Source organism: Argopecten irradians, chromosome 1 (assembly GCF_041381155.1).
Source record: "Argopecten irradians isolate NY chromosome 1, Ai_NY, whole genome shotgun sequence".
In the NCBI taxonomy this organism is placed as follows: domain Eukaryota; kingdom Metazoa; phylum Mollusca; class Bivalvia; order Pectinida; family Pectinidae; genus Argopecten; species Argopecten irradians.
The window spans coordinates 18,750,480-18,776,298 of NC_091134.1; the positions used below are offsets into that span (position 1 = coordinate 18,750,480).

Sequence of the window (25,819 nt, forward strand, 5' to 3'; positions counted from 1 at the left end):
GTATTGCCCGAGACCAGCCGATATTACTCCACCAGGTATGAGAGAAAATTCGATTCATACGGTCTTATAAAATCCAAGGAGAATTTAAAATAGTCATTAAGTTCTGCCACTGCCATGGAGGTAGGGCACTAGAATTGTACCTGCTGCCCCAACTGAATGATCGTAAAAGGCGACTAAATTTAGGATCTTGACGTTTATCTTCTTCCTTAATAACTTTCTTCTTCCTAACGTCTCTTGATAACGCTTCACTTTTGGCCTTCTGTCGAGCTTTCGCCTTTGTGAGGAAGGCTCTGGGTTCAGTCTTCTGGCGGAGACACACCAAAGTCTTTAAAAGTGGTAGTTTCTGCTCCAGCATACCGGGAGTAGAACTGAATCGCCCGATGTCAGTATAATATGACTGTATGTGATATGTTGCTTGGTGTCTTCGGCAGCATGCTTCGGTAATATAGCACTATATAGCACTACAAAAAGGGCAAGAGTTCCACTAACTACAAAAAGGGCAAGAGTTCCACTTTACAAGAAGACACTACACGAACATACCACAGTCTCCAAAACCACGCACTTCACTCACGCTACACTACGTATACATTAGAGGTCATCTATACATTATCCTGGCTGTTATAGGCACGTTAATAAATCAAACAAACTAACAAATTTTACCAGGGTGGTATAACACAATATAAACCTCAACAATTATCTTTAATTGATAATTATTGAGAATTTGCGATCAGGTGCAGAAAACAAAGTCTACTCTTTAACAGTCCAATGACCGATTTAACCACAGGCGTTTGGCTATATAGACATTATACATATATGTGTGTGTGTGTGTTATACTACACAGTACTACATAAAGAGAGATATAAAATATCAAAGAAACATAATTTAACAAAGCATAACAATTTATTATATATATAAAAGCGTTTCCAAAAAAGGACGTTTCTCTGACGAAGTGATAGTCGGTTCGATATGCTGACATGATCACTGTGGAAATTGTCAGATTTAATCTTTGGATCAACAACATATAGTGTATATGATACATTGTGTTTAGTAAACATTAAATATCAAAGAAACACAATTTAACAAAGCATGACATATATAGAGAGAGAAATGTCTATAGAACCAAACACTTGTGATCAAAGGACAAAAGCTCAAAACATCTCCATGTGAAAATTTTATGAGCATTTATATATATATAAAAAAAAACCTTCATGATTAATGATATAATATTCTTCAATGATAAAATTCTTCCCTGTGGGATCCTCACTGTATCACCAGGCCAACCAAAATCCCCAAAGGCGCTTTATCCGGAACAAATATCTACCGTTACCGTCTCTTATTTTACATAACTAATAAATCAGGCGGTCGTTCTTGTCGTCAAGGTCACAGAGCATGACTTCTTGAACCTGTTTAGTCTGCTGTGTCTTTATCAGTTATATTTTACATTTATTCAACAGACATTTAAAGTTACCTTAAATATGCTATTTGTGTCGTTGGCCTAAAGAAGATACTTTGAATCGTAGTCTTATGCTTAAAGATACTTGATTGTCTAATCTGTGTATCTATGATGTCTAATCAGGTTTCTCGGTGGCTTAAGACGGAAGGACAAAGCATGTAGCATGCACTGAACACGCACCAGATTGCATACAGATAGCTGAACAAGATCGTGCACAGATACTCACACAAATACATTGTTCTCCACTCCTACGATCAGCAACTCTCTCATTATAAACACGTTCATCTAGATACATAGGCATTGATTTGCAGCAGGAAGGCGCGTGTTTATATTGTAGAATAGTTGAATACATACGTTTGTTTTTATCACCGACATTTCTACGTCAGAAAAATGTCTTGCCATGTGGCGGCCAAACAGAATCAGATTATTGTGTCTGTCGTTTGTTTGTGTGCGAACGAATGAGTTAAGTGTACTATTCCGTCTTGTGTCTTTGCATATTATCTGCCCTCATGGGTAAGTGTTGGTAGTGACGTCATTATTTCGTAAGATAAACTCACGTGGTTTTCTGTGAAAATATGGTGACAAGATAGTCCTTCATCTTTGGGTCTATATAACTCCCAACCCTATGTTGCAAATTCATGGCTCATCTGAAATATATATAACACTTTTAAAGAGAGTATTCGTTGGTTACTGTCGACGGTTACATTCCGGAATCTATGGTTTTCATCCTCCGCCTAAGCCTTGTTGAGCAATGCGTTGGTCTGTGTATATTTGACCTAATTAACAAGCACGCGTTTTTGATATATTTTGTGTTTTCATTCCTTAACTCTTGTTTTGCTATGTGTACATAGATTCATTGTTAGATTAGACGACTATTGTGCAGCCGCTTGATTGACATGTTTACGAGCATCTGTTTCTTATCCATGCACTACTGTAGTCCTTAACCTGCCGACGCCTCTTACAGTAGTGTATAAATCACACAGTCTAACCAGGTAAACATACACATAGCTTGCTTAATATATTGAATGAAAGCGTCAAGTGATTACACAAAGTCATCAACATTGAAGCATTAAAGCGTCCTTTTTTTATAATTATTACAATGATTGACAATGTGCATTGCAATTTATGGTGGCTGATTGCCAAAATTACTGATCTCGTTTTACATTCCATTTTAAATATCAAAAGCCGTTTCGGAAAGGTAGTGAGTTTTTTTAAAGATGCTCCACCGCCGACAGAGCATAAATGATATTCATCACTTGAAGAATAATTGGTGTTTAATCGTGTATAAATATGTCTAATTAACATAAAAAATAATATAAAACAATTTATTTTGCCTTTGGTGCATGAGCAATCAGTACTTCATTCCATATAGGATATAGTGTCACAGAATTTTTTCGGGATGCAATTAATTATTTTTCATATTTTAACTTGAAGTAAAATTAGAAGCTCAAACTTTTCAATGGTGGTTATGATGTAAAGTAAGTAACTTTTGTAACTGAAGAAAAATACTTAATCGTCTGCTCCTGTTTTTGATAGTGAAAAAGTATCATTTGTCAGCGGTGGAGCATCTTTTTTAAGAAATGAAGTTTTGAGTTATCCTTCTTTTTGAAATTCTGGAAATGGTAGAATCAAACACTTTTCATAGATGTAAAGGTCAAACCTCCCCCGGGGGGAAGAGAGACGGGGCCCAATAAGGGAAAAAGAGGTAAAACCTTTAAATGGCTACTAGTCATATAAGTAGTTCGCTTAACCTTCCTCACAGCGGCGAAAATTTATACAAGTTCTGTTCCCTTTCCCCCATAGCTATGTGTGGCCAAATTTGGTTACAATCCATGCAGAACTTTAGGACAAGTAGCAATTTATAGGATTTACCTTTATTTCACCTATTGGGCCCCTGCCCTTCTGCCCCCGAGGGGTCAGAGCCAAAATTTATACAAGATCTGTTCCCCTTCCCCCAAGGATGTTTAAGGCCAAATCTGGTTACAATCCATGCAGAACTCTAGGACACGTAGTGATTTATAGTATTTACCAATCGCTACTAGTTATAAAGTTCTACAAGAATTGTAACCAAATTTGGCCAGAAACATCCTTGAGGGAAGGGGAACAGAGTTTGTATAAATTTTGTCAATGACCCCCTGTTGCAGGAGAGGCGGGCCCTCTGGGTTCTTGTTCCTGGTGCTGCTAAGAGAATTGCGATTGAAGGGAGGTAAACTCGCGTGTTTCAAAAGTCGACAGGTCGTGTCGCATCGACAACTTATAGACTGTTCATCTTTCTATTTTTTTTCTTAAAAAAATAAGGAACATCCAATTTTTAAAAATGGGAATGTAAACGAGATATTTTTGAAGAGATGCAAAAATTAGTAGCGTTCCATTAAAATAACACTTAGAGAAGAGAAAAATTTAAATGTGAAAAGTTTATGCACAGACGGTAGACGGAAGCCACAGCTAGTGTCTAAACTCCATTATGTTCCGTTTATCATATACCGCAGCATATATATATAACTACAAATTCACAATTATTAATGTAGATGGCTGACTGCGTGATTATGATGACTGCGACATTTAAAATATAGTTTAAAAATATAAGCATTTAAAGATGCTCCACCGCCGACAGAGCATAAATGATATTCATCATTTGAACAACAATTGGTGTTTAATCGTGTGTATATATGTCTAATTAACACAAAAATAAAATAAAAATGATTTATCTTCCTTTGATGCATGCGCAATCAGTACATCATTCCATATAGGATATAGTGTCACGGAATTTTTTCGGGATGCAATTAATCATTTTTCATATTTTCAACTTGAAGTAAAATTAGAAGCTCAAACTTTTCAACGGTGGTAATGGTGTAAAGTAAGTAACTTTTGTAACTGAAGAAAAATAATTAATCGTCTGCTCCTGTTTTTGATAGTGAAAAAATACCATTTGTCAGCGGTGGGGCATCTTTAAGCATTTGGAATAATGTATACAATATGCATGAACGATTAAAGGGAGGCAAATGCTGTCAAAAAATCAAGAATAAATGAAAATTAAAAATTGTAATAAAAACATATCAAAATTCTCAGTTATTTTGGTTTATAATTAGGTAAACCACCTATCACGGCATATATCTCAGGCAAATATTGCTACAAGGTTAAGACATAATGTTGAGGAAAATTGTTTGAAGCGAAATACAACACCACGGTCCTAGCCAGCACCGGCCCCAGTCAGCCCCGGTCCTGATGAGCGCCAGCTCAGCTGTTTGACACTGTTGGTAGACGGCACACAGCAGTGTGCGGGGTATGATGGCAACATAGAGCACCCTAACCCTTTAAGTAGTAAAATGGTATATGGACACTAAGTTAGGTCAGAATATATCAATGCGAACTATTTCTCACATGTGTATGCTATCACTATTTCGTATTGATATTGACAAGAATAAACATAAAAAATAAGGATAATCATCTATGCTGTTCACGGACTTAAATTATCTGGTTTAATTATTGATTAAATAATTAAATTGATTAAGTTCATATTTCAGGTGTACTGAACATCTCAGATATCTACATGTACGTCAAAAAGTTTGATCCAATGTCTGAGAGTCTTCGTGTAGTGTAAGTGTCGGGAACTATGGAATTCAGACATCTGTCAGTCTGAATGTCGGAGTCTGACGTAAGGTCAGGATAACTTCGGAATCTTTTATCAGACATATAATTCAACTCCTTAACTAACAGTTCCGGGTTTGCTCTTCGTCATATAAAGGTTTGCACGTCATATAAAGAAGTTTGCACATCATATAAATTATTTTGTACCGAATACTGAGTATAAAGAAATTTGTACCGAATATAAAGAAGTTGGTACATATAAAGAAGTTTGCGCCGAATATAAAGTTTCAATTTTATTACCTAATAAAATAACGATTTAACGACCGCGTGTAAAGGAAAATGTACTGAACATAACGAAGGAACTACCGAACTACATAAACAGATGATTAAATGAACTGTTTTTAATTTTCAAAATCATGTAATTATCCGAAAGAAATCATAATGAATTGTTTTAGGAAGGCTCGAAAAAGAGAGCCCTTAACTGGTCAAGTACATACTGATAGTGTTTAGCGGAAAAAAGGACACTGTGATTCCGTTTGTGTCCACAAACAATTCTGATATGTTTCCAATTATCAAAACGTATAATAACTGTTAGAAATACAGCGCTTCATGTTGAATTTGCCTCTGTTCAATTGCCATTCATTTTGGCTATGAATTCCAACTGAAAGACGTTCAATGCTTATATTTACATTTGGTTACAATTTTATCATGTAATACCAAGGAATTTTGCATCTATAATGAAATAATCATTTGTTATCGTCATGGATGGAACAGCCATTTGAACAGCCGTCATCCATGATCGCTAGCACGCAGTTGTGACGTTACAAAGATAATGACGTCACAATAATGACGTCATAATAAGCGCTTGATGTTCATTGTCTGTATGACTGCCAACTGCGTTTGATAAGGTTACATAGTGGGACTGCAGTGAAAATGTAAATATAATGATAATGACGTCATGATAAGCGACTGAAGTACATAGTCTAGATGACTGCCAACTGCCCTTAGTAAAGTTACATTGTGGGACTGCAGTGAAAATGTAATAGTACAATGACGCCATAGTAAAATGACGTCATAAATTGATTCTAGATAAAACTGTAACAAAAGCATACGGATATAAAATATATGAAACCTATGATCATAATTATTTCAGAATGACTGCAGCTGATGTCAATGCAATAAATATCTCTTGAAAATGATGTCAACATCAGACAGTTAGTAAAAATGCGAAAATTTGGTGGCAGCATGCAACAGAAGGAAAATTAATATAGTCCTTCCATCTGTCACAACGTCTTGCTGTCCGCAAGGTATTGGTTATAATGTTAGATTTGACATCCATATGTTAAAGTCTGGTGTCGGTGTCATAAGCATAGACATCCGATACAGTCTGTTGGAAGTCTAACTATGGTGTCAGAGACATATATACATTATTTACTACATCCTCAATGCTCCAGGGGTTACTATCACTAACATAACGTCAGTGATATAAGTAACTCTTGGCGTATGGAGGATGGATTTACTAGAGAAATATTCAAACGATTAAGATCATGGTATACAAAATCTCAACAAATTATCTCCTCTTGTAGTTCCTATCCGGACAATTAAGGAGTTCAGACATATTACCAGACACCTAAACCACTTTACCGCTTAGTCTATCCTCAGGCGTTTGGCTCTATATACATTCTCTCTATATATATGTGTGTAATATTGTGTCACAAATTCACAATATAACATATATAGAGAGAAAAAATGTCTATTGAGCCAAACGCCTGTGGTTTATCTGATGCTGCCGTTGCAAAGATATTTTAGAGTACATTCAGGTCTATCCGAGTTACTTCCCTTCGTTCCACTGGGAGTAAAATGAAGGGAAATAACTCCGTTAGATCTGAAAGCAGTGAGATCTGATAGAATTAGCATCAATCCATGAAAGAAAACAAAATCAGTGGTATGTGTCTTTAATGTGAATGGCAGTCAGTTGTTCATCAAATTGATTACTCGGCTTTCCAGCTAATTTCTTGGGACATATTTAAATCATATTGCAGTGTATATAAATTGTCCAAGTCTGACTTCCTTTATAAATATCACAATAGGTTGATCCACAGGTTTATGACACACAAAAACAAAACAAAAACACCTAAAAATACTGTAATTTAAGTAAAAAAAATATCGCGTTGTAAACCTGTGGTTGATCCTAAATTTTATTTCAGAAAATTTTATTATCTGATTTTAAAGACAATCGGAATTGGGCAACAGGTAGTCCTCTAAATCTGTCTTTATTATTAGGCTTTTTCTTTGGGTCAGATGAACTACAAAGAAATTTAAAAAGCTTAATAATATAGGCAGGTTTAGTGGACTAGGCAACAGGCAACATGCCTATACGTGGCCTCTCCTTAACCACTTAAGTCTATCTGTTAGTGTCATAATATCCATCCCTGGAATATGACATACAACCTGAAGGCTTTTCAATATGAGACAACAAATGAGCAGGTAGTTTGGTCCATTGAATTGAATAATGTACACTGTAATTGACTGGGTTTTTGAAGTTGTGCGTCGCTGCCATATTCAAAGGAAGTCTCTGCAGGCCTATGATTGGTCGGGGTTTTTTACAATGACATTGTTCTAGGAGTGAATAATATGGGAGGCCCTGCAGGTAGGGCGTTAGAATTGTACCTGCTGCCCCTATTATAAGATCGTAAACGGCAACTAAATTTAGGATCTTATCTTCTCTCTTCTTCTTAACTGACTTTATGTTTCCTAATGCCTCCCTTGGCAACGCCTCACTTTTGGCCTTGAGTTGAGCGTTTGACCCTGAGAGGAAGGCTCTGGGTTCTGTCCCCTGGCCGAGACACACCAAAATCTATAAAAGTGGTAGTTTCTGCCACTGTTTCGCGCTCAGCATACAAGGAATGGGACGACTTTGGTCGACCTTTATCCCAGCATACCACAGACCAAATGTGTGTACCCTGGACCTTTCGGTTAGTTAGAAAAAGTCGTTCAAGGATTTTAGCCTATTTGACCCCTGTGACCTTGAAAGTAGGTCAAGGTCATTCACATTATGACAATTTATTCGCCCTTTATCCAAGCATACCACAGGCCATATATGAGTACCCTGGACCTTTCGCTAAGTTAGAAGAAGTTGTTCAAAGATTTTAGCCTATTTGACCCCAAAGTGACTTTGAAAGTAGGTCAAGGTCATTCATTTTCACAACTTTGGTTGCCCTTTATCCCAGCATACCACAGACCAAATATGAGTACCCTGGACCTTTCGGTTAGTTAGAAGAAGTTGTTCAAAGATTTTACCCTATTTGACCCCTGTGACCTTGAAAGTATGTCAAGGTCATTTATTTTCACAACTTTAGTAGCCCTCCATCCCAGCATGATACAGGCCAAATAAGAATACCCTTGACCTTTCGGTAAGTTAGAAGAAGTTCTTCAAAAGATTTTAGTCTACTTGACCCCATGTGACCTTGAAAGTAGGTCAAGGTAAATCATTTTCACAACTTTGATCGCCCTTTATCCAAGCATACCACAGGCCAAATATGAGTACTCTAGACCTTTCAGTTAGTAAGAAGAAGTTGTTCATGATTTTAGCCTATCTGACCCCCTGTGACTTTCAAAGTAGGTCAAGATCATTCATTTTCTCAACTTTGGTAGCCCTTCATCGATCTCAGCATGCTACAGGCAAAATATGAATACCCTGGACCTTTCAATTAGTTAGAAGTCGTGCAAAGATTTTACCCTATTTGACCGCTGGACCTTGAAAATAGGTCAAGATTATTCATTTTCACAACTTTGGTAGCCCTCCATCCCAGCATGCTACATGCCAAATATGAGTACTTTATGCCTTATTGTTAATGAGAAGAAGTCGTTTGAATTAAAAGTTTACGCAAGGCGGACAGCAGATGATGACGGACGGTACATGATGACCTCAAAAGGGCAACAGTTCCAATATACAAGACACAACATGAATATATATACCGCAGTCTCCTAAAACACACACCACGCACTTCATACATGCAACACACCTCATATATTCATGGGAGGCAATCCTTACATGACCATAGCTGTTAATAAGACGTTAATTAATCAAACAAACAAAAACAAACAATAATATGACATTGATAGTAACCCAGGGAGTATCTGATAATGGTGGGCTTTAAATGTACCTGGGGCCTTCACATTACTCCCTTATGTGCATTATACACAAAAAATATGATAATAACCGAAGCTGAGTGTAGCAGTCTTAAATACCTGGTAAATATTGAAAATACATGCAACAAGAGGCTGTAATATTCACCAAAGTGTTTACTCTTTATGTTCCCAGAATTTCTGTACGGACCGTCATATACTTCATATCATATAATTATCATTCAGTCATAGATCCAAAAGTCCTTAGCTTCATTCCTCAAAGAATTCTAGAGGTCAGTCAGGGCTAAATTGTCCATAAAATCCATTATATCATACGCTTCAATCCTAAGTTTAGCTTGTTCTTTGAAATTGAACAAATAATTCACAATTTGTACCAAAAATGTATCCTAAAATGCAATAGGATCCTAGGAGATTTACCAATGCCTGTAATTTGAGAAAGATCCCTGCTGTGAAATATGTGCAGTGTACATGTAAATTGGCAAAAAGTAATTTGCTTGAATAGCCTACCATCTTTGAACTTAGCCCACCATAAAAAAAAGAGTCCCAGAGGGCCTGTATCGCTCATCTGTTGTTTTTTTGAGTAATTTTTTAATTTTGTTATGAGTGATTCAAACATCACAAAGACAAATTGACCCTACGATTTGTTTAATTTTGAATCCCACCTATATAATGATGCTATAGATACCATACAAATATGTTATCCAATACACAGTTTTAGAGAGAAAGTATTTTATAGAAAATAGTAGCCTAATTAACCTTTTTGGCCCCGCACCTGAGGCCCCATGGGGTCAGCCCTATCATATTAACAATTTTGAATCCCCACCTTATAAGGATGCTACCATTGCATTATGATTGCTATCCCAAGCTTAGTTGCAAAGAAGTTGTAATATGGTAACAAGCAAATTAACCCCTTTTTACCCCGCCCCTCAGGCCCCCGGGGTTCAGCCCCATCATTGGTATAATTTTGAATCCTCAACCTATAAGTATGCTGCCATTGCATTACGAGTGCTCTCCCAAGCTTTGTTACAGAGAAGAAGTTGTTCATATGGAAATAGCCAAATTGACCCTGCCCCTTAGGCTCCAGCGGGGGGGGGGGGGGGGGGGGGGGGGGGGGGGGGGGTAAGCCCCATCATTTGAACAATTTTGAATCCCCACCCTATAAGGAAGCTACCATTGCATTATGAGTGCTATCCCATGCTCAGTTGCAGAGAAGAAGTTGTTTATATGGAAATAACCAAATTTACCCCTTTTGACCCTTCGCCTTAGGCTCCAGGGGGGTGGGGGGGGGGGGGGGGTGCGGGGGGGGGGTTGGTAAGCCCCATCATTTGTACAATGTTGAATCCTCACCCTGTAAGGGTGCTACCATGAATTGCATTATGAGTGCTATTCCATATGCATACTTAGTTTCAGAGAAGAAATTATTAATATGGAAATAGCCAAATTGCCCACTTTTGACCCCGCCCCTCAGGCCCCAGGGGGGGTCAGCCCAATCACTTGTACAACATTGAATTCCCAACCTCTAAGGATGCTACGATTGCATTATGGGTGCTATCCCATGCTTAGTTTAAAGGGCCACTACCTTTCCGAAACGGCTTTTAATTTTTAAAATAGGAATGTAAAACGAGATCGATAATTTTGTAGAGTTGCAGAAGTTATTAACTATACGTTTACTAGCACACTTATCATCACCTTCAGAACTGTTTCATTAGAATAAATAAAATGTTAATTTTCATAACGTGGGTCGTTTTATGTTTCCCGCCGTCGTCCTAAATGCCGTGCGGTAGTTGACTATCACTGCGCCAGAAGGCAAAACAGCGAAATGAATTTCCACTGTTATCGTACATTAGACAGGAAATCTTGCATATGTTTGGTGTTGTAACCTCGTCTTAAGCCATCGACATATATTTTCTTTTGTTAGTAATGTTTTTAAGAAACCTTTAAATTTTGCTCAGGAAAGGTAGTGGGCCTTTAAGAGAAGAAGTCTTTTATATGGAAATAGCCAAATTGACCCCTTTTGACCCCTGGGGGTCAGTCCAATCATTTGTGCAATTTTGAATCCCCACCCTATAAGGATGCTACCATGGCATTATGAGTGCTATCCCATGCTCAGTTGCAGAGAAAAAGTTGTTTATATGGAAATAGCCAGTTTGACCCCTTTTGACCCTTCCCCTTAGGCTCTAAGGGGGTAAGCCCCATCATTTGTACAATGTTGCATCCTCAAACTGTAAGGATGCTACCATGAATTGCATTATGAGTGCTATTCCATATGCATGCTTAGTTTCAGAGAAGAAATAGTTAATATGGAATAGCCAAATTGCCCACTTTTGACCCCGCCCCTCAGGCCCCGAGGGGTCAGCCCAATCACTTGTACAACGTTGAATCCCCACCCTATAAGGATGCTACCATTGCATTATGGGTGCTATCCCATGCTTAGTTTCAGAGAAGAAGTCGTTTATATGGAAATAGCGAAATTGACCCCTTTTGACCCAGCCCCTCAGACCCCTGGGGATCAGTCCAATTATTTGTGAAATTATGAATCCCCATCTTATAAGGATGTTACCAGTCAAATTTTGTTGAATTCGACCAGCAGTTATGGAGAACAAGAGGCCCATGGGCCTTAACGGTCATCTGACTATTAGTACAATACAACATAGTCGTTTAAAGATTTTAGCCTATTTGACCTCTGTGACCTTGATTGAAGGTCAAGGTAATTCATTTGAACAAACTTGGTAGCCCTTCATCCCAGCATGCTACATGCTCAATATCAATACCATGGGCCTTCTGGTTCTTGAGAAGAAGTCATTTAAAGATTTTAGTCTATTTGCCGCCCGTGACCTTGATTGAAGGTCAAGGTCATTCATTTGAACAAACTTGATAGCCCTTCATCCCAGCATGCTACATGCCCAATATCAGTACCCTAGGCCTTCTGGTTCTTGAGAAGTTATTTAAAGAATTTGGCCTATTTGACCCCCGTGACCTTGAATGAAAATCAAGGTCATTCATTTGAACAAACTTGGTAGCCCTTCATCCCAGCATGCCACAGGCCTAATATCAGGTCTCTAGGCCTCTTAGTTATTCACAAGAAGTTGTTTAAAGGATTTTAGCCTATTTGACCCCTGTGACCTTGAATGAAGGTCAAGGTCATTTATTTGAACAAACTTGGTAGCCCTTCATCCCAGCATCCTACAGGCCAAATATCAGTACCCTGGACCTTCTGGTTCTTGAGAGAAGTTGTTTAAAGATTCTAGCCTTTTTGACCCCTGTGACCTTGAATGAAGGTCAAGGTCATTCATTTGAACAAACTTGGTAGCCCTTCATCCCAGCATGGAACAGGCTCAATATCAGTACCCTGGGCCTTCTGGTTCTTGAGAAGAAGTCGTTTAAAGATTTTAGCCTATTTGACCCCCGTGACCTTGAATGAAGGTCAAGGTCATTTATTTGAACAAACTTGGTAGCCCTTCATCCCAGCATGCCAGAGGCCTAATATCAGGTCTCTAGGCCTCTTAGTTATTCACAAGAAGTTGTTTAAAGGGTTTAGCCTATTTGACCCCTGTGACCTTGAATGAAGGTCAAGGTCATTTATTTGAACAAACTTGGTAGCCCTTCATCCCAGCATCCTACAGGCCAAATATTAGTACCTTGGGCCTTCTGGTTCTTGAGAAGAAGTCATTTAAAGATTCTAGCCTTTTTGACCCCCAAGACCTTGATTGAAGGTCAAGGTCATTCATTAGAACAAACTTGGTAGCCCTTCATCCCAGTATGTCACGGGCTCAATATAAGTACCCTGGGCCTTCTGGTTCTTGAGAAGAAGTCGTTTAAAGATTTTAGCTTATTTGACCCTCGTGACCTTGAATGAAGGTCAAGGTCATTTATTTGAACAAACTTGGTAGACCTTCATCCCAGCATGCCAGAGGCCTAATATCAGATCTCTAGGCCTCTTAGTTATTCACAAGAAGTTGTTTAAAGGATTTTAGCCTATTTGACACCTGTGACCTTATATGAAGGTCAAGGTCCTTCATTCGAACAAATTTGGTAGCCCTTCATCCCAGCATGCTACAGGCCCAATATCAGTACCCTTGGCCTTCTAGTTCTTGAGAAGAAGTCATTTAAAGATTTTAGCCTATTTGACCCCCGTGACCTTGAATGAAGATCAAGGTCATTCATTGGAACAAACTTGGTAGGCCTTCATCCCAGCATGCCACAGGCCAAATATCAGGTCTCTAAACCTTCATTATTCACAAGATGTTGTTTAAATGGTTATAGCCTATTTGACCCCTGTGACCTTGAATGACGGTCAAGGTCATTTATTTGAACAAACTTGGTAGCCTTTCATCCCAGCATCCTACGGGCCCAATATCAGTACCCTGGGCCGTCTGGTTCTTGAGAAGAAGTTGTTTAAAGATTTTAGCCTTTTTGACCCCTGTGACCTTGAATGTAGGTCAAGGTCATTCATTTGAACAAACTTGGTAGCCCTCCATCCCAGCATATGTCACAGGCCCAATATCAGTACCCTGGGCCTTCTGGTTCTTGAGAAGAAGTTGTTTAAAGATTTTAGCCTATTTGACCCTTGTGACCTTGAATGAAGGTCAAGGTCATTCATTTGAATAAACTTGGTAGCCCTCCATCCCAGCAACCTACAGGCCAAATATGAGTACCCTGGGCCTTCCGGTTATTGAGAAGAAGTCCTTTGAATGAAAAGTTTATGCATGGCGCACAGCGCACGACGGCGGACGGTGCATGATGACAATAGGTCATCCTGACCCTTCGGGTCAGATGACCTAAAAAACCTCACACACGTCCTAACATGATCCTGGCTATTACCAAGACGTTAAACTTATACAAGAGGCCCATGGGCCTTAACAGTCATCTGTCTATTGGTATAATACAACACCTCTAAGAATTAAGTAGTGGCAAATAATTAAATATGAAATGCTGTGAATGCACAATTTGCTAAATGAAATTCTTATTCGCTAAAATGAAAAAATTCACTTTCGCAACTTTTGCTTAACAAACTGGAAAGTTAGTGTGAGCCCAGCTCCTCATTTTATTCCTTTTTCTTTTGGAGAGAGAAAATGACGGAACTTTCAAGTGTAATGAAACTAACCTGGCAACAATAATATTGAACGCCTACAGTCCAGTGAGTCAACCAAGAGGAGATAAGTCTATGGTATCCAGCTAAAAGGACAGTATAAATTTCACCATTTTTTAAACAAAAATACCTACTCTCAAATGCAACATAATAGGAAGACTACCTACTCTCAAATGCAACATAATAGGAAGACTTGCTGTATTCTACCCAATTAACGCCCATTTCCCTATAGCGCCCCTCCCCATTTTTTAAGCCTTTATTTCAATTGCCAAAGCATAAATAAAGACCAAAGCTATACAAAACTCTATAGATTTGCAATAATTTCGTCTTATAAACACTTTTTCAATTTTTTAAACGCCCTTGGCCCTTATTGGGTCAAATCACAGGGCCTCGTTACTAATGATGATATATATAAGATAGGTCACGTCTATTTACATACATTACACAAGGGAAGAAGCTCCGCCATTGGGCTGGCTAGGGGCACCAATTTCAAACGAATATTAACAACACTTACTTTTGATATTTCTTCGTCGAAACTGTTGCTATCGTTTCATTATATGTTCTAGTTTTTGTATCCACAGTAGTTTCGTGTTCGTTCTACGATCTTAACCGCATTTTAAAGCAATTTTGACCTGAGGTTACAAATATCCCACCCTGTCCAGCTTCCATTGGACCGGAAGTTGTGCAATATCATTGGTATTCAATAATTGACACTAAACGTACACGAGACTATTAGGTCCCTTTCATGTCATAAACAACTCTGACAATTTATATCTATTAATAACACTTAAAACATCGAAAACTTACCAAGACATAATATCATACATTGCTTTTCAAAATATTGCGCCAAATATATATATTCGCTGCAGAACTAGTCTTTCCATGTGCATCGGCATTCATGGTACTTCAGGATGGTACAGTCTAAAAACTTCCGAATGATATTGCGCAACTTCCGGTCCAATGGAAGCTGGACAGGGCGGGATATTTGTAACCTCAGGTCAAAATTGCTTTAAATGCGGTTATGATCGTAGAACGAACACGAAACTTGTTAATATTCGTTTGAAATTGGCGCCCCTAGCCAGCCCAATGGCGGAGCTTCTTCCCTTGTGTGATGTATGTAAATAGACATGACCTATCTTATATATATATATATCATCATTAGTAACGAGGCCCTGTGGTCAAATACAGTAGTATAGATTACAAACTGAAAACAAGCACCAATATTACATATAGGTACAAAAAAGAGATTTAATGACAGAAAATTCTTACATTTTGTGCAAGATTCTCTTTTGAACAGATGCACGACTTGATATTAATTTCTAATACTTCCGTGCTCTTTAAATAGTGTGCAGATTTCAGATTAATGTGCAAGGTTACAATATATTCAATACAAAATTTAATACCAGACCAACACTTTTAACACAGAAATACTTTGACACAAACAAATAGGTCTTTACAACATCTGAGGGATTCTAAATTGATCTTTTCAGTATAGAAACCATCACTTTCTATCTATAGTTAAAAATTTTTTTAGTATATTTCTGCGAGCACCATGCACAATATTCTAAGTTTGCACTTTTTGCAGCATATCGCTTCAAAACTAAATTATAAGGTGTCGGTTTCAAGATAACAAAACAATGTGGATATATACAGTATGATTTAGTGTCAATCAGTCTCAATTTTTGGGGACTGTACATATGATGTCATATACTGTCTAATTGACATAATTTTTGTGACATTACCATCACAAGATGCAGAAAGTAGAACATATTGATGGTAAATTGTATATGACCATGTCATTTTGGCATCTCAAAACCCCTGGCAGTTATTGATGTACTCGACTATTCTATCATGGAATAATTTTTTTAACTAGCTACCTAACCTATTAATATATGTATACCAAACATATCGGTACATTTCACTTCAGCAATAACATTAAGACATACAAAATTAAATAATAGACCTATTTCACTATGACCTATACTTTTAGATGATAGTTGGACTGAAGCAGCCTATCAAATAAACAGCAGAACATCTGACATTAAAGAAAAATATCATGAATGGGAAAAAGGAAATCTGATATATTCAATATGTATACTAGCAAGATAAATGTAAATGATTAACAAATAAATGTATATCAGTCAGTGTAGTAAACATATTGATGAAAAACTTTCCTCACAAGTCTGAAGATAGGATAATATCGGTGACAGTAACATAAAGCACAACTGTGGATGACCAAGTCAAAACTGAACATATCTTGTGAGGCTATGGCAGCATGCAGTTCTTGTTGTAGACAATTATTTTATCTTGCAGTATCAGTTGATTTCTTTATTTTTTTCAAAAAATATTTTTGTTCCAATTCCAATTAAAGAAAATAAATTAGTAAATTGACCTGATCCATGAGAAAGAAGAGTACATAAAACCACTTTTATCAATATCTAGACACGATACACAGCTTGGAGAAAATAAAATGGGTGCAGTCCACATCTTCATGTACATGTTGTAACTTAGGTCTATAACTTCACTACTAACCATGATCATCTGCCGTCAACACAGTTGTCAAGTAGTAATACAAAACCTGTGGCACCAAGGGTTCGGTTCGTTTCAGTTTAAATTACTTCTATTTAGTGGTCAGTTCATGGCCAAAAATAAATACTTCAAAATTTATATCAGACGGCAAAGCTGATGGAGACCACGTCAAATGAACTTATGGACAGACAAGGTAACCACTTTCAAAAATGTCTTTGATCTATCAACAGTTAATGCTGAATTTGTCTAGGGTATTTCAATTGTCTTGTTCAATTTCTTGTTCTTGTTCCTGGTCATGCTCCGTGTCTGTGGTCCAGAGAGTTAAGTTGTCGCGCAAAAGCTGCATTATGAGTGTGCTATCTTTGTAGGAATCTTGATCTAGTGAATCCAATTCTGCTATGGCATCATCAAATGCTTGTTTAGCTAAATGGCAAGCTTTCTGGGGCTCATTAATTATCTCATAGTAAAAGACAGAGAAATTTAATGCAAGTCCCAATCGACTTTGATTTGTTGGTTTCATTTTTTCCGTGGCTTTATCGAAAGCTGCCTTGTAAGCTGCTTCAGCTTTCTTCACAACTTCATCCTTATTTGTAGTAGCGAACTCTGCCATATAACGAAGATAATCGCCCTTCATTTTCTCAAAGAATACCGAGCTCTCTGCGTTTCCTGCACAATTTGGGATGAGGTACTTTTCGAGTAAATCCAAAACTTCATTGCAGATTTTCGTTAATTCGCCTTCGATCACTAATCTGAACTCTTTTGCAATGCGATTGTCCATAGACTTCGCTTCTTGCATATTTACCACTCTCCATGAAGACCGCCTAGCACCAACAACATTTTTGTAAGCAACAGACAGTAAATTTCTTTCTTCTGTCGTTAATTCCTGACCCGCCTCACTACATTTCTTGATTACCTCTGTCATATGGGATGCCATGTCTTCAAACCTTTCGGCTTGTTCAGCAATCTTGGCGTAAGCAACATGATCTTCTTTGGTCTTCTCAGCCATTTGGACGAACTTAAGCTTTAAACAATCCTTAATGTGAATCAACAGTCAGAAAAAGTGGTAAGGTGTGAAACAAGGGTGGAATGGTGTGTTTCTACAATCAAGATGGCGGATTCCGACAGTGTGTATCAGACGCTCACGTGACCTGTAAATGACTAGTTCTGCAGCATTACGTGGAGAGCCCATAAATGGAAAGACTAAGATATATATATCTGTTTGAAAATAAACAAAAATACATATGTAATGATTTTATTAACGTAGTACCCTATTTTCAACATATGAAATCATAAGTATCCTTAAATTCCATGGAAGAACCCTAGCCATAAATATTAAATAGACCGGATTGCTCCGGGACTGGGTAATGGACGGATAAAATACCTGATTACCGGATTTGGGGCACGATGAGTTTGATTGGATTGCCGTTAGTCGTTTGATTCATTTCATCGATGCAAAATTTGTAAACATGAATAAAAAATCGGTTGATGCAATTTAATGTCAGCGAGCACTTGTTAACTTATCGATTATGGCGTCATAGCTAGTCTAGCTAATGTTACGTCATTCAGGGGCGTAGGAAGCGGGAAGGGGGGGGGGGGGGCAGGGGAGGGGGACAACTCCCTCCCCGTTCCCCAGGACGGGGGGGGGCAAACATGTCTTTTTTTGCGCCCCATTTTCGCCGACTGAAATTTTCTAAAAATGCTTATTTGAAAGAAAAAAGGGTCCTCCTGCACATTTTTCGTACTTCATTCTAGAAAATTTACCGCTGCGCGGCGCATTTCCTTAAACGTTCAAGCACATAATGTCAAACCTTAAATAGTAAAAATTCAATACACACGAACTAGACTAAAGTGTTCATCAAGGGATTATATGTACTATTTAAAAAAATGTCTCTTAAAAGATCAATTTGTTTATATGTCTTAGCGAGACAATTAATTCATTTTTTTATGTTACACAACAATGTGCCGATGGTGTGAAGCCGGTATATTCAGATCGAGTAGGGTTGCATAATGTTATGGCGACACAATTATCATTTCTAAATCGAAAAATTACCATGTTAAGAACGCTTTATAATCATTAAAATACCTCTTAAAACCCATCTCAGCCATTCTAAATCGTAATTTTTTTTTTTATTTTTTTTTTTTTTTTGCCCGGGGGAGACCCCGGTCCCCCCTAACACCAAATTCTCGCGCCTTTGAGCGCTCGCAAATTCATCAAAATGGATCGTAAAACCCCCGGACCCCCCAAACACCAAAATTTCGCGCTTTCGGGCGTTCGCAAATTCATCAAAACTCATTTAAGCTATTCTAAATCGTAATATTTTCCCGGGGGAGGCCCCGGACCCCAACCCCACCCCCCCCCCCCCCACCCCCACCCCCAAACACCAAAACCTCGCTTTCGGGCACTCGCAAAATCATCAAAATACATTGTAAAACTCATCTCAGCCATTCTAAATTACAATATTTTTTCCCGGAGGTCACCCTCAGACCCCTAAAACACCAAAATCTCTCGCCTTCGACGCTCACACGCTAATTTAGCCAATTTGCATGTTCGTTAATTTCCTTTTAGTGACCCCACTGCTTATAAATGTGTACAAGGATTAAATTTAATTAGATATGAAAAATGTACATAAAGCATATATGGTCGGGAATTGAATGAATCTCCTCCTGTAGGTGCGGCGGGGGGGGGGGGGGGGGGTTACAAAATATTGCCCCCCCCCCCCCCCCCCCCCCCATTACGTGTCATCTTCCTACGCCACTGTCATTAATATTACAGGTTGCATATCTATTTTTTCTTCTATCACAAAGACCAGAGACATAAGTAGCCAGGATTTTATTTAGTGTTATTTAATTCTGCTAGAAAAACCTTCATAAAAAATAGACGCTTCTAAACCCAAAAGTCCTCCAAGTCAAATCAATACTATCATAAATGCCTCTTCGTGGACGTCTTAAAAACTATTATTATAAACAATTAAGAGGCCCATGGGCCTTAACGGTCACCTGATATTTTACTATGATACAAATTAGTTATATCATCTACTAGCCAACTGATGTGTTTTAGTTTTGTGTGCAAAATAGGAACATAGATCTTATAGGTCTACATACAAAGTTTTATTAAGCTTGTTACATATTAACTAACATAATCGTGTTTACAGCAAGGTTCAATAATTGTTATTTCAAAGGGCAATAACTCCGTAATTAAGTTAGAGTTGAATCAAGGTGATTTTAGAACTCATCCGAGATCTTTCCAATGTTAGTTTACATACAAAGTTTCATTAAGCTCATTTTATATTTACTCAAGTTATCGTGTTCACAAGGTCTAATAATAATTATTAGTGCAAAGGACAATAACTCCGTAAATAACTGTCGAATCACGCGGATTTTGTAACTCGTCCGAGATCTTTCCAATATTAGTCAACATACAAAAGTTTCATTAAGCTTGGCGCATATTAACCAACATTATCATGTTAACAAGGTCCAATAATGATTATTAGTGCAAATGGCAATAACTTCATAAATTACAGTCGAATCACGCTGATTTTCGAACTAATCCGAGATTTTTTATATTTATTCAAGTTGTCGCGTTCAGAAGGAAATGTTAAAGAACCCCGCACGACGGACGACGCACGACGACGGAAAAAGACTATCGCAATACATATGTAAGTCACTATGACCTTTGGTCAGGTGACCTATAAAAAATGTAAGTCACAATGATCTTTGGTCAGGTGACCTATCAAAAAATTAAAAGTTGGTGCTTACTGAAGCGAATGTATATACGCGTAATGTTTCTCCACATATCCACAACTCGCCGACTAAAAAGTTTTAGTGTATTTTTTGAATGGCATAGTGTAAGTAACAGCATTGGCTTAATAGTATTATTGACAATCTAGTGTGTTAAAGGTGTTATGTAATACACATGGGTGATCAAAATATCAAATAAACTGTATGCATAAGATTTCCGTAATCGTAGAGTGAGTAGGGAGTATAATCTGTTGTGATTTTACGATTTCCAACCAAGCAAATCAGCTCCAAATCAAGAACATAAATTATTATATAAAGGCACATAGCCTATCATAAACGCATGATGGTAAATGTAGTTTCTGCCTAAAAAGTAAAGAAAAGAATCAATGTACTCTGTAACATAAATGGATTTGTAGGAATTTTATGGATATTGTGGTAAGATTTTGGAAAACTGGGCATAAATCGAATTTGGGTTATAATACGCATATCTGAATATATTTTGATGGAATTCTGGGTAAGATTTTAATTCGTAGATTGGGTAAATTTGGGTTATCTGTCATAGTTTTCTCATACATTTTTACAGTTAGAATGTTTCATAATTTAATATAAATCACAAAACCCTTTTTAAATATGCTATACAGATATGTATAAATTTACATGTTCTGTATTTTTCCCCAAAGCCCCGGTGTGTGATGCCAGAAACATATAATGTATCAGAAAATTATTAAAAATTTGATTACCTAATCAATCCGGAACGTTCCGGCCAGTCAATATGAGATTCCACGTGTTACATCTACCCAAAGATTTATATTAGAATTTTACTATTAGTAATTTTCACTTAAAAATTCATGCCACAATATAATTCTCAGGACGTGTTTTGGTTCAATAAAAGTCACTGTAATAATCAATAAAATCTTGTGATGCATCAACCAGACTATCTAAAAAAATAATCTGTGCCCCCCCCCCTTTTTTTGATGGTCAAATCATAGTCACCAAAATGTTTTGGCGGAAGTATCTTAGCTTACTACAAATTAAGATGTTAAGTGACATTGAACACCGGAAGACGGTGACAGCAGAGACAGAGATGTTCAGGAAGAAACATACGAGGTAATCTTTCACATACTGCATAGTGTGTACTTTCGGACAGAATCCGCTACCAAAGACACTTACAAATACTCTCTCTTCACACATTACTTACTCCATGGAACCTTATACCTAAACAGCAGTAAGCATACATATAGCTAATGCCTGAATAAGACTTTCACAAAGCTCGAGCTCCCCCATATAGTGATATACCAAATTCTCTAACAGAAATAATGTGAATCATGCAAGGCGTGAGAAGAGCGAAGCTATACATGTTGATTTTCTTTTCTATTTCAAGTGGAAGATATGATTTAAAAATAAATGATAATATGAATTTAAGGCAAAGCCTCAGAAGAGCGCAGCTACATGTAAAAGATTATAACATCATAACTTTATATTGTCTATATTTTTCTATGAGATTAGCAATAAAATATTTCACTGACATGCAAAAACTATCGATAGTTTTAAAGAATTCAAAACAATCCAAATGGAATAGTTCAATATACACGTACTTCAATCTTGTTTTTATCAGATGCAGAGAAAACATATTGGACAACTACATTTATTCAAAAATACGCGCGAATCTGTTCCGTCATCTTTGGCGTCAGGTTTTGTGACGTCACTGCTGACGGTGCCGTGCGCTTGAGAACATACACAGTACATATTGGACAACTACATTTATTGCATTGTTCTTGTACATGTGTAAATTAAAACTACTTACAGTAATTTTAAAGCGTATACTGATAACACATTTAGTCTAGTACAGAAATTTCAAATCTCGTCGTGCTGATAACGAGAATTAAAACATGGCTGCCTACATGGAGGCGCGAGACTTTTCCCGCGGGACACAATTCAAAGTCCAAGGGGTACTGGAGTGTATTGGAATCTATATGCTCACACACGTGTTATGGTTAGTAGAGCTTCGCTCTACGCGGCCTTCAGCCGCGCAGAGAGCTGCGCTCTTATAATAATTGCCCTCGTTGTCTAACTATAGTAACAGAAATCAAAGAATCTGATTAATTGGACGTTGATTTTCTGTGTCCATGCATGTGCCACAGGCCTGGTGTGCCGCGTATGCGAATCCTATGATTTTGCGTCATTTGTTGACGTGATGTGACGTCATGATTCCTTGTGCTCATCTTCGCTTGGTGGATATTTTGATTACATGTCATAGCTTTTAATTTTCAAAAGTATTATCATGATCATTAACAAAAAAAAAAATAAAAAAAATAAATAACTCCTCTTAATGCATTTGCATTAGTTAAATATATTTACTGGGGAGAGCAGTACCAGAGCTACGCACAAACCGAAACAGGTTAAACCCAAAGTACGAAAAAAATGTAGCCATCCATGCATACAGATCATTGATGTCAGTATGTACCTTTGCTTAGGTACTTGTTACCGTAACGTAGAAAGAGCTTCACCCTTATCACAACGAGACACATAACAATCATTACAACAGTTTCTTAATATTATGCATCGAATATTATTGGATTAAAGTTCAATCATGTAGGTCAAGATGTACAATGCAGTATATTTGTTAACTTCTGCCAATTCACTTAAATTAGAAATAATTTAAAAGCAAACTATAAGCACTGTAAAATTGTTAATCAAAATATCATTGAAAGGCACTAATGTTAAAAGAAACAGATGTTTACGATGCCTTTAAACCAGAAAGTTAAATTACCTAAGTCATAAAAAAAATATATACGAAACATATTGATTGAAAATAACATGTGATGGAGCTTTGCATTTTCAACCTAACTTCAACTAAAACATTAAATAGGCTAGCAAGTGTAGGATTGAAACTGAATACTGATAACATAACAAAATATGAAGCACTCGTTAAGACAGTTCTCATTTTCTATGTAGGCTAATGCCAACTGTACATGGTAAGGTTACATAGTGCCTGATAGTGGGTCTGCTGTGGAAAATGTAAAGATTGGTGTATTAGCTGTAGTATTGTAGCTCAAAAGACTTTTAGACAGATAATGGTGTCGTCTTTAGAGCTACAATTGGTGCCTATTACTGCTAATGGAGCAAAGAAATGATTGTGCAAATTGTTATTCAAATGTCTATGTATATGCATATTATCGTACTTGTTTTATAATACTTTCCTAATAGGGAATAAAACTGAACCGTATAAAATATCAAATTCATAGCGAGACATTATTTTTTGCATGTAAATATGATGACTTTTTCTAATGACGATTATACTGGAAGTACAAAAATTATAAATTTGACGTCTTATGAGTAGTAAAGTAGATTTTCAGAATGGTCGTAATGTTTGTTTTAGACAAAAATGATATATAAATGTGTGTATACTTTTCAAATAATTGGAAACCTACAAAAAAGTACGGAAAATTCTGCTTGAGGGATTTTCTGAGGCAGTGCTCTATTATGACACATAGGCACCATTTCGTACCCGGCCGAAATGTATAGTAGGCAGGGTACATATATTTGTTCTATTGGTGTCTATGAACTGCACTTTTCGACAGATATTTCAACATGATGTCCTGATGTGCATCATTTATTGTGTCTGTCAAAAATGCTGTTCACACACCAGTGAACAACAAAAAATATCAATTATTTCTGAAGTATATGCATGCATATGGTGGCTGTAAATTGTAGCACACAAATGTATATATATAATTGATTAAATAAGGTCCTGCTTTCACTCTGACTTTTTTTTCAAAATTATAGAAAACAAATGGCAGGGTTACTGCTAAAGCTTAATTGTGTTTTTGTAACTTTTGAAAAGTGTGTAACATCTGTTGAAACTACTTTCCTTTCAAAACCAAGTGAAACTGCACACTAATATATAGGTAACAAAAATGATATATCAATTGCAAGTAGTCAGAATCAAATGCTAACCAATGTTGTCTTTTTCTTTTTAAAAGGAAGCCCCACGGTTAACAGCCAGCAAAACCAATAGTTTGATGCTCCCCTGGAAACCAGAAACAGACCAGCACATGCATCTAAAAACACATGCCAGAAGACGTAAACAGTATTGCGTTGTAAATTTTAAACTTGTCAGAAATTAGCCAGTGTCTGCAATGGAAACACACCGACCAACACAGCAGGTAGCCCTGGTCATCGCCCTATACTGGGTGGTGTCTATTTCCATGGTTTTTATAAACAAGCATATTCTCAGCGGCAGTTACGGTGTCAATGATTTATCCATTTTCGTTGCTTGGTACCAAAGTGTGGCAGCAGTTTTTCTTATCAAACTCGTCACATGGCTTTCCGGCCACCTACGACTAGGCTTAACTCTGCCAACTCTTGAATCTACATGCTTTACTCAATAGTGACATGCTGAAACTATCGTTCTCTTTTGTAATTGGCTTGACATTCAATAACTTAATGCTGAAACATATTGGTGTTGCATTTTACCAAGTGGCTAGGTCTTTCACACTGATCTTCACCATCATACTATCATTTTGTGTGCTTAAGAAGTATGTTCCAGTACTAGGAATTGCCTCATGTGCATTAGTTATCATGGGTTTTGTCATTGGAATTGATCAAGAAGACAATGCTGGTACACTGAGTGTTTGGGGAATGATCTATGGAATCTTCGCAAGTCTTGCCAATGCTGTTTGTGGAATTTATTTTAAGAGAGTGGAAGCGGTTTTAGATGGAGACAGCTTGAAGCAAGCATACTACAACAACGTAAACAGCGTCTGGATCTTTCTGCCGCTTGTAATTAGCTCCGGACAAGCTCACCAAGTTCTTTCCTCAAATCTTATGACCAATGCAAGTTTCTGGATATCATTGAAAGGCACTAATGTTAAAAGAAACAGATGTTTACGATGCCTTTAAACCAGAAAGTTAAATTACCTAAGTCATAAAAAAAATATATACGAAACATATTGATTGAAAACAACATGTGATTGAGCTTTGCATTTTCATCCTAACTTCAACTAAAACATTAAATAGGCTAGCAAGTGTAGGATTGAAACTGAATACTGATAACATAACAAAATATGGAGCACTCGTTAAGACAGTCCTCATTTTCTATGTAGGCTAATGCCAACTGTACATGGTAAGGTTACATAGTGCCTGATAGTGGGTCTGCTGTGGAAAATGTAAAGATTGGTGTATTAGCTGTAGTATTGTAGCTCAAAAGACTTTTAGACAGATAATGGTGTCGTCTTTAGAGCTACAATTGGTGCCTATTACTGCTAATGGAG

At 37.3% G+C, this 25,819-nt stretch overlaps 2 protein-coding genes and 1 pseudogene across 2 annotated transcripts in view; 1 reads left to right on the forward strand and 2 right to left on the reverse strand.

The window, feature by feature from the left end:
• LOC138319659 (sodium- and chloride-dependent taurine transporter-like) overlaps positions 1-1,814 on the reverse strand; it is a 37,881-nt gene extending 36,067 nt beyond the window's left edge. Inside the window, exon 1 of the mRNA XM_069262816.1 lies at positions 1,680-1,814. Coding sequence (XP_069118917.1) covers positions 1,680-1,689 — 10 coding nt within the window. The 5' untranslated portion in view covers positions 1,690-1,814. The remainder of the gene's footprint in view (positions 1-1,679) is intronic.
• Positions 1,815-15,502: 13,688 nt separating this feature from the next.
• LOC138319685 (14-3-3-like protein 1) lies at positions 15,503-17,959 on the reverse strand. The gene has a single exon (XM_069262833.1). It carries the CDS (start codon positions 17,812-17,814, stop codon positions 17,065-17,067), a length of 750 nt encoding a protein of 249 aa, XP_069118934.1. The 5' UTR covers positions 17,815-17,959; the 3' UTR covers positions 15,503-17,064.
• Positions 17,960-21,602: 3,643 nt separating this feature from the next.
• On the forward strand, positions 21,603-25,448 carry LOC138316055 (GDP-fucose transporter 1 pseudogene; annotated as a pseudogene).
• The last annotated feature ends 371 nt before the right edge of the window (positions 25,449-25,819 follow it).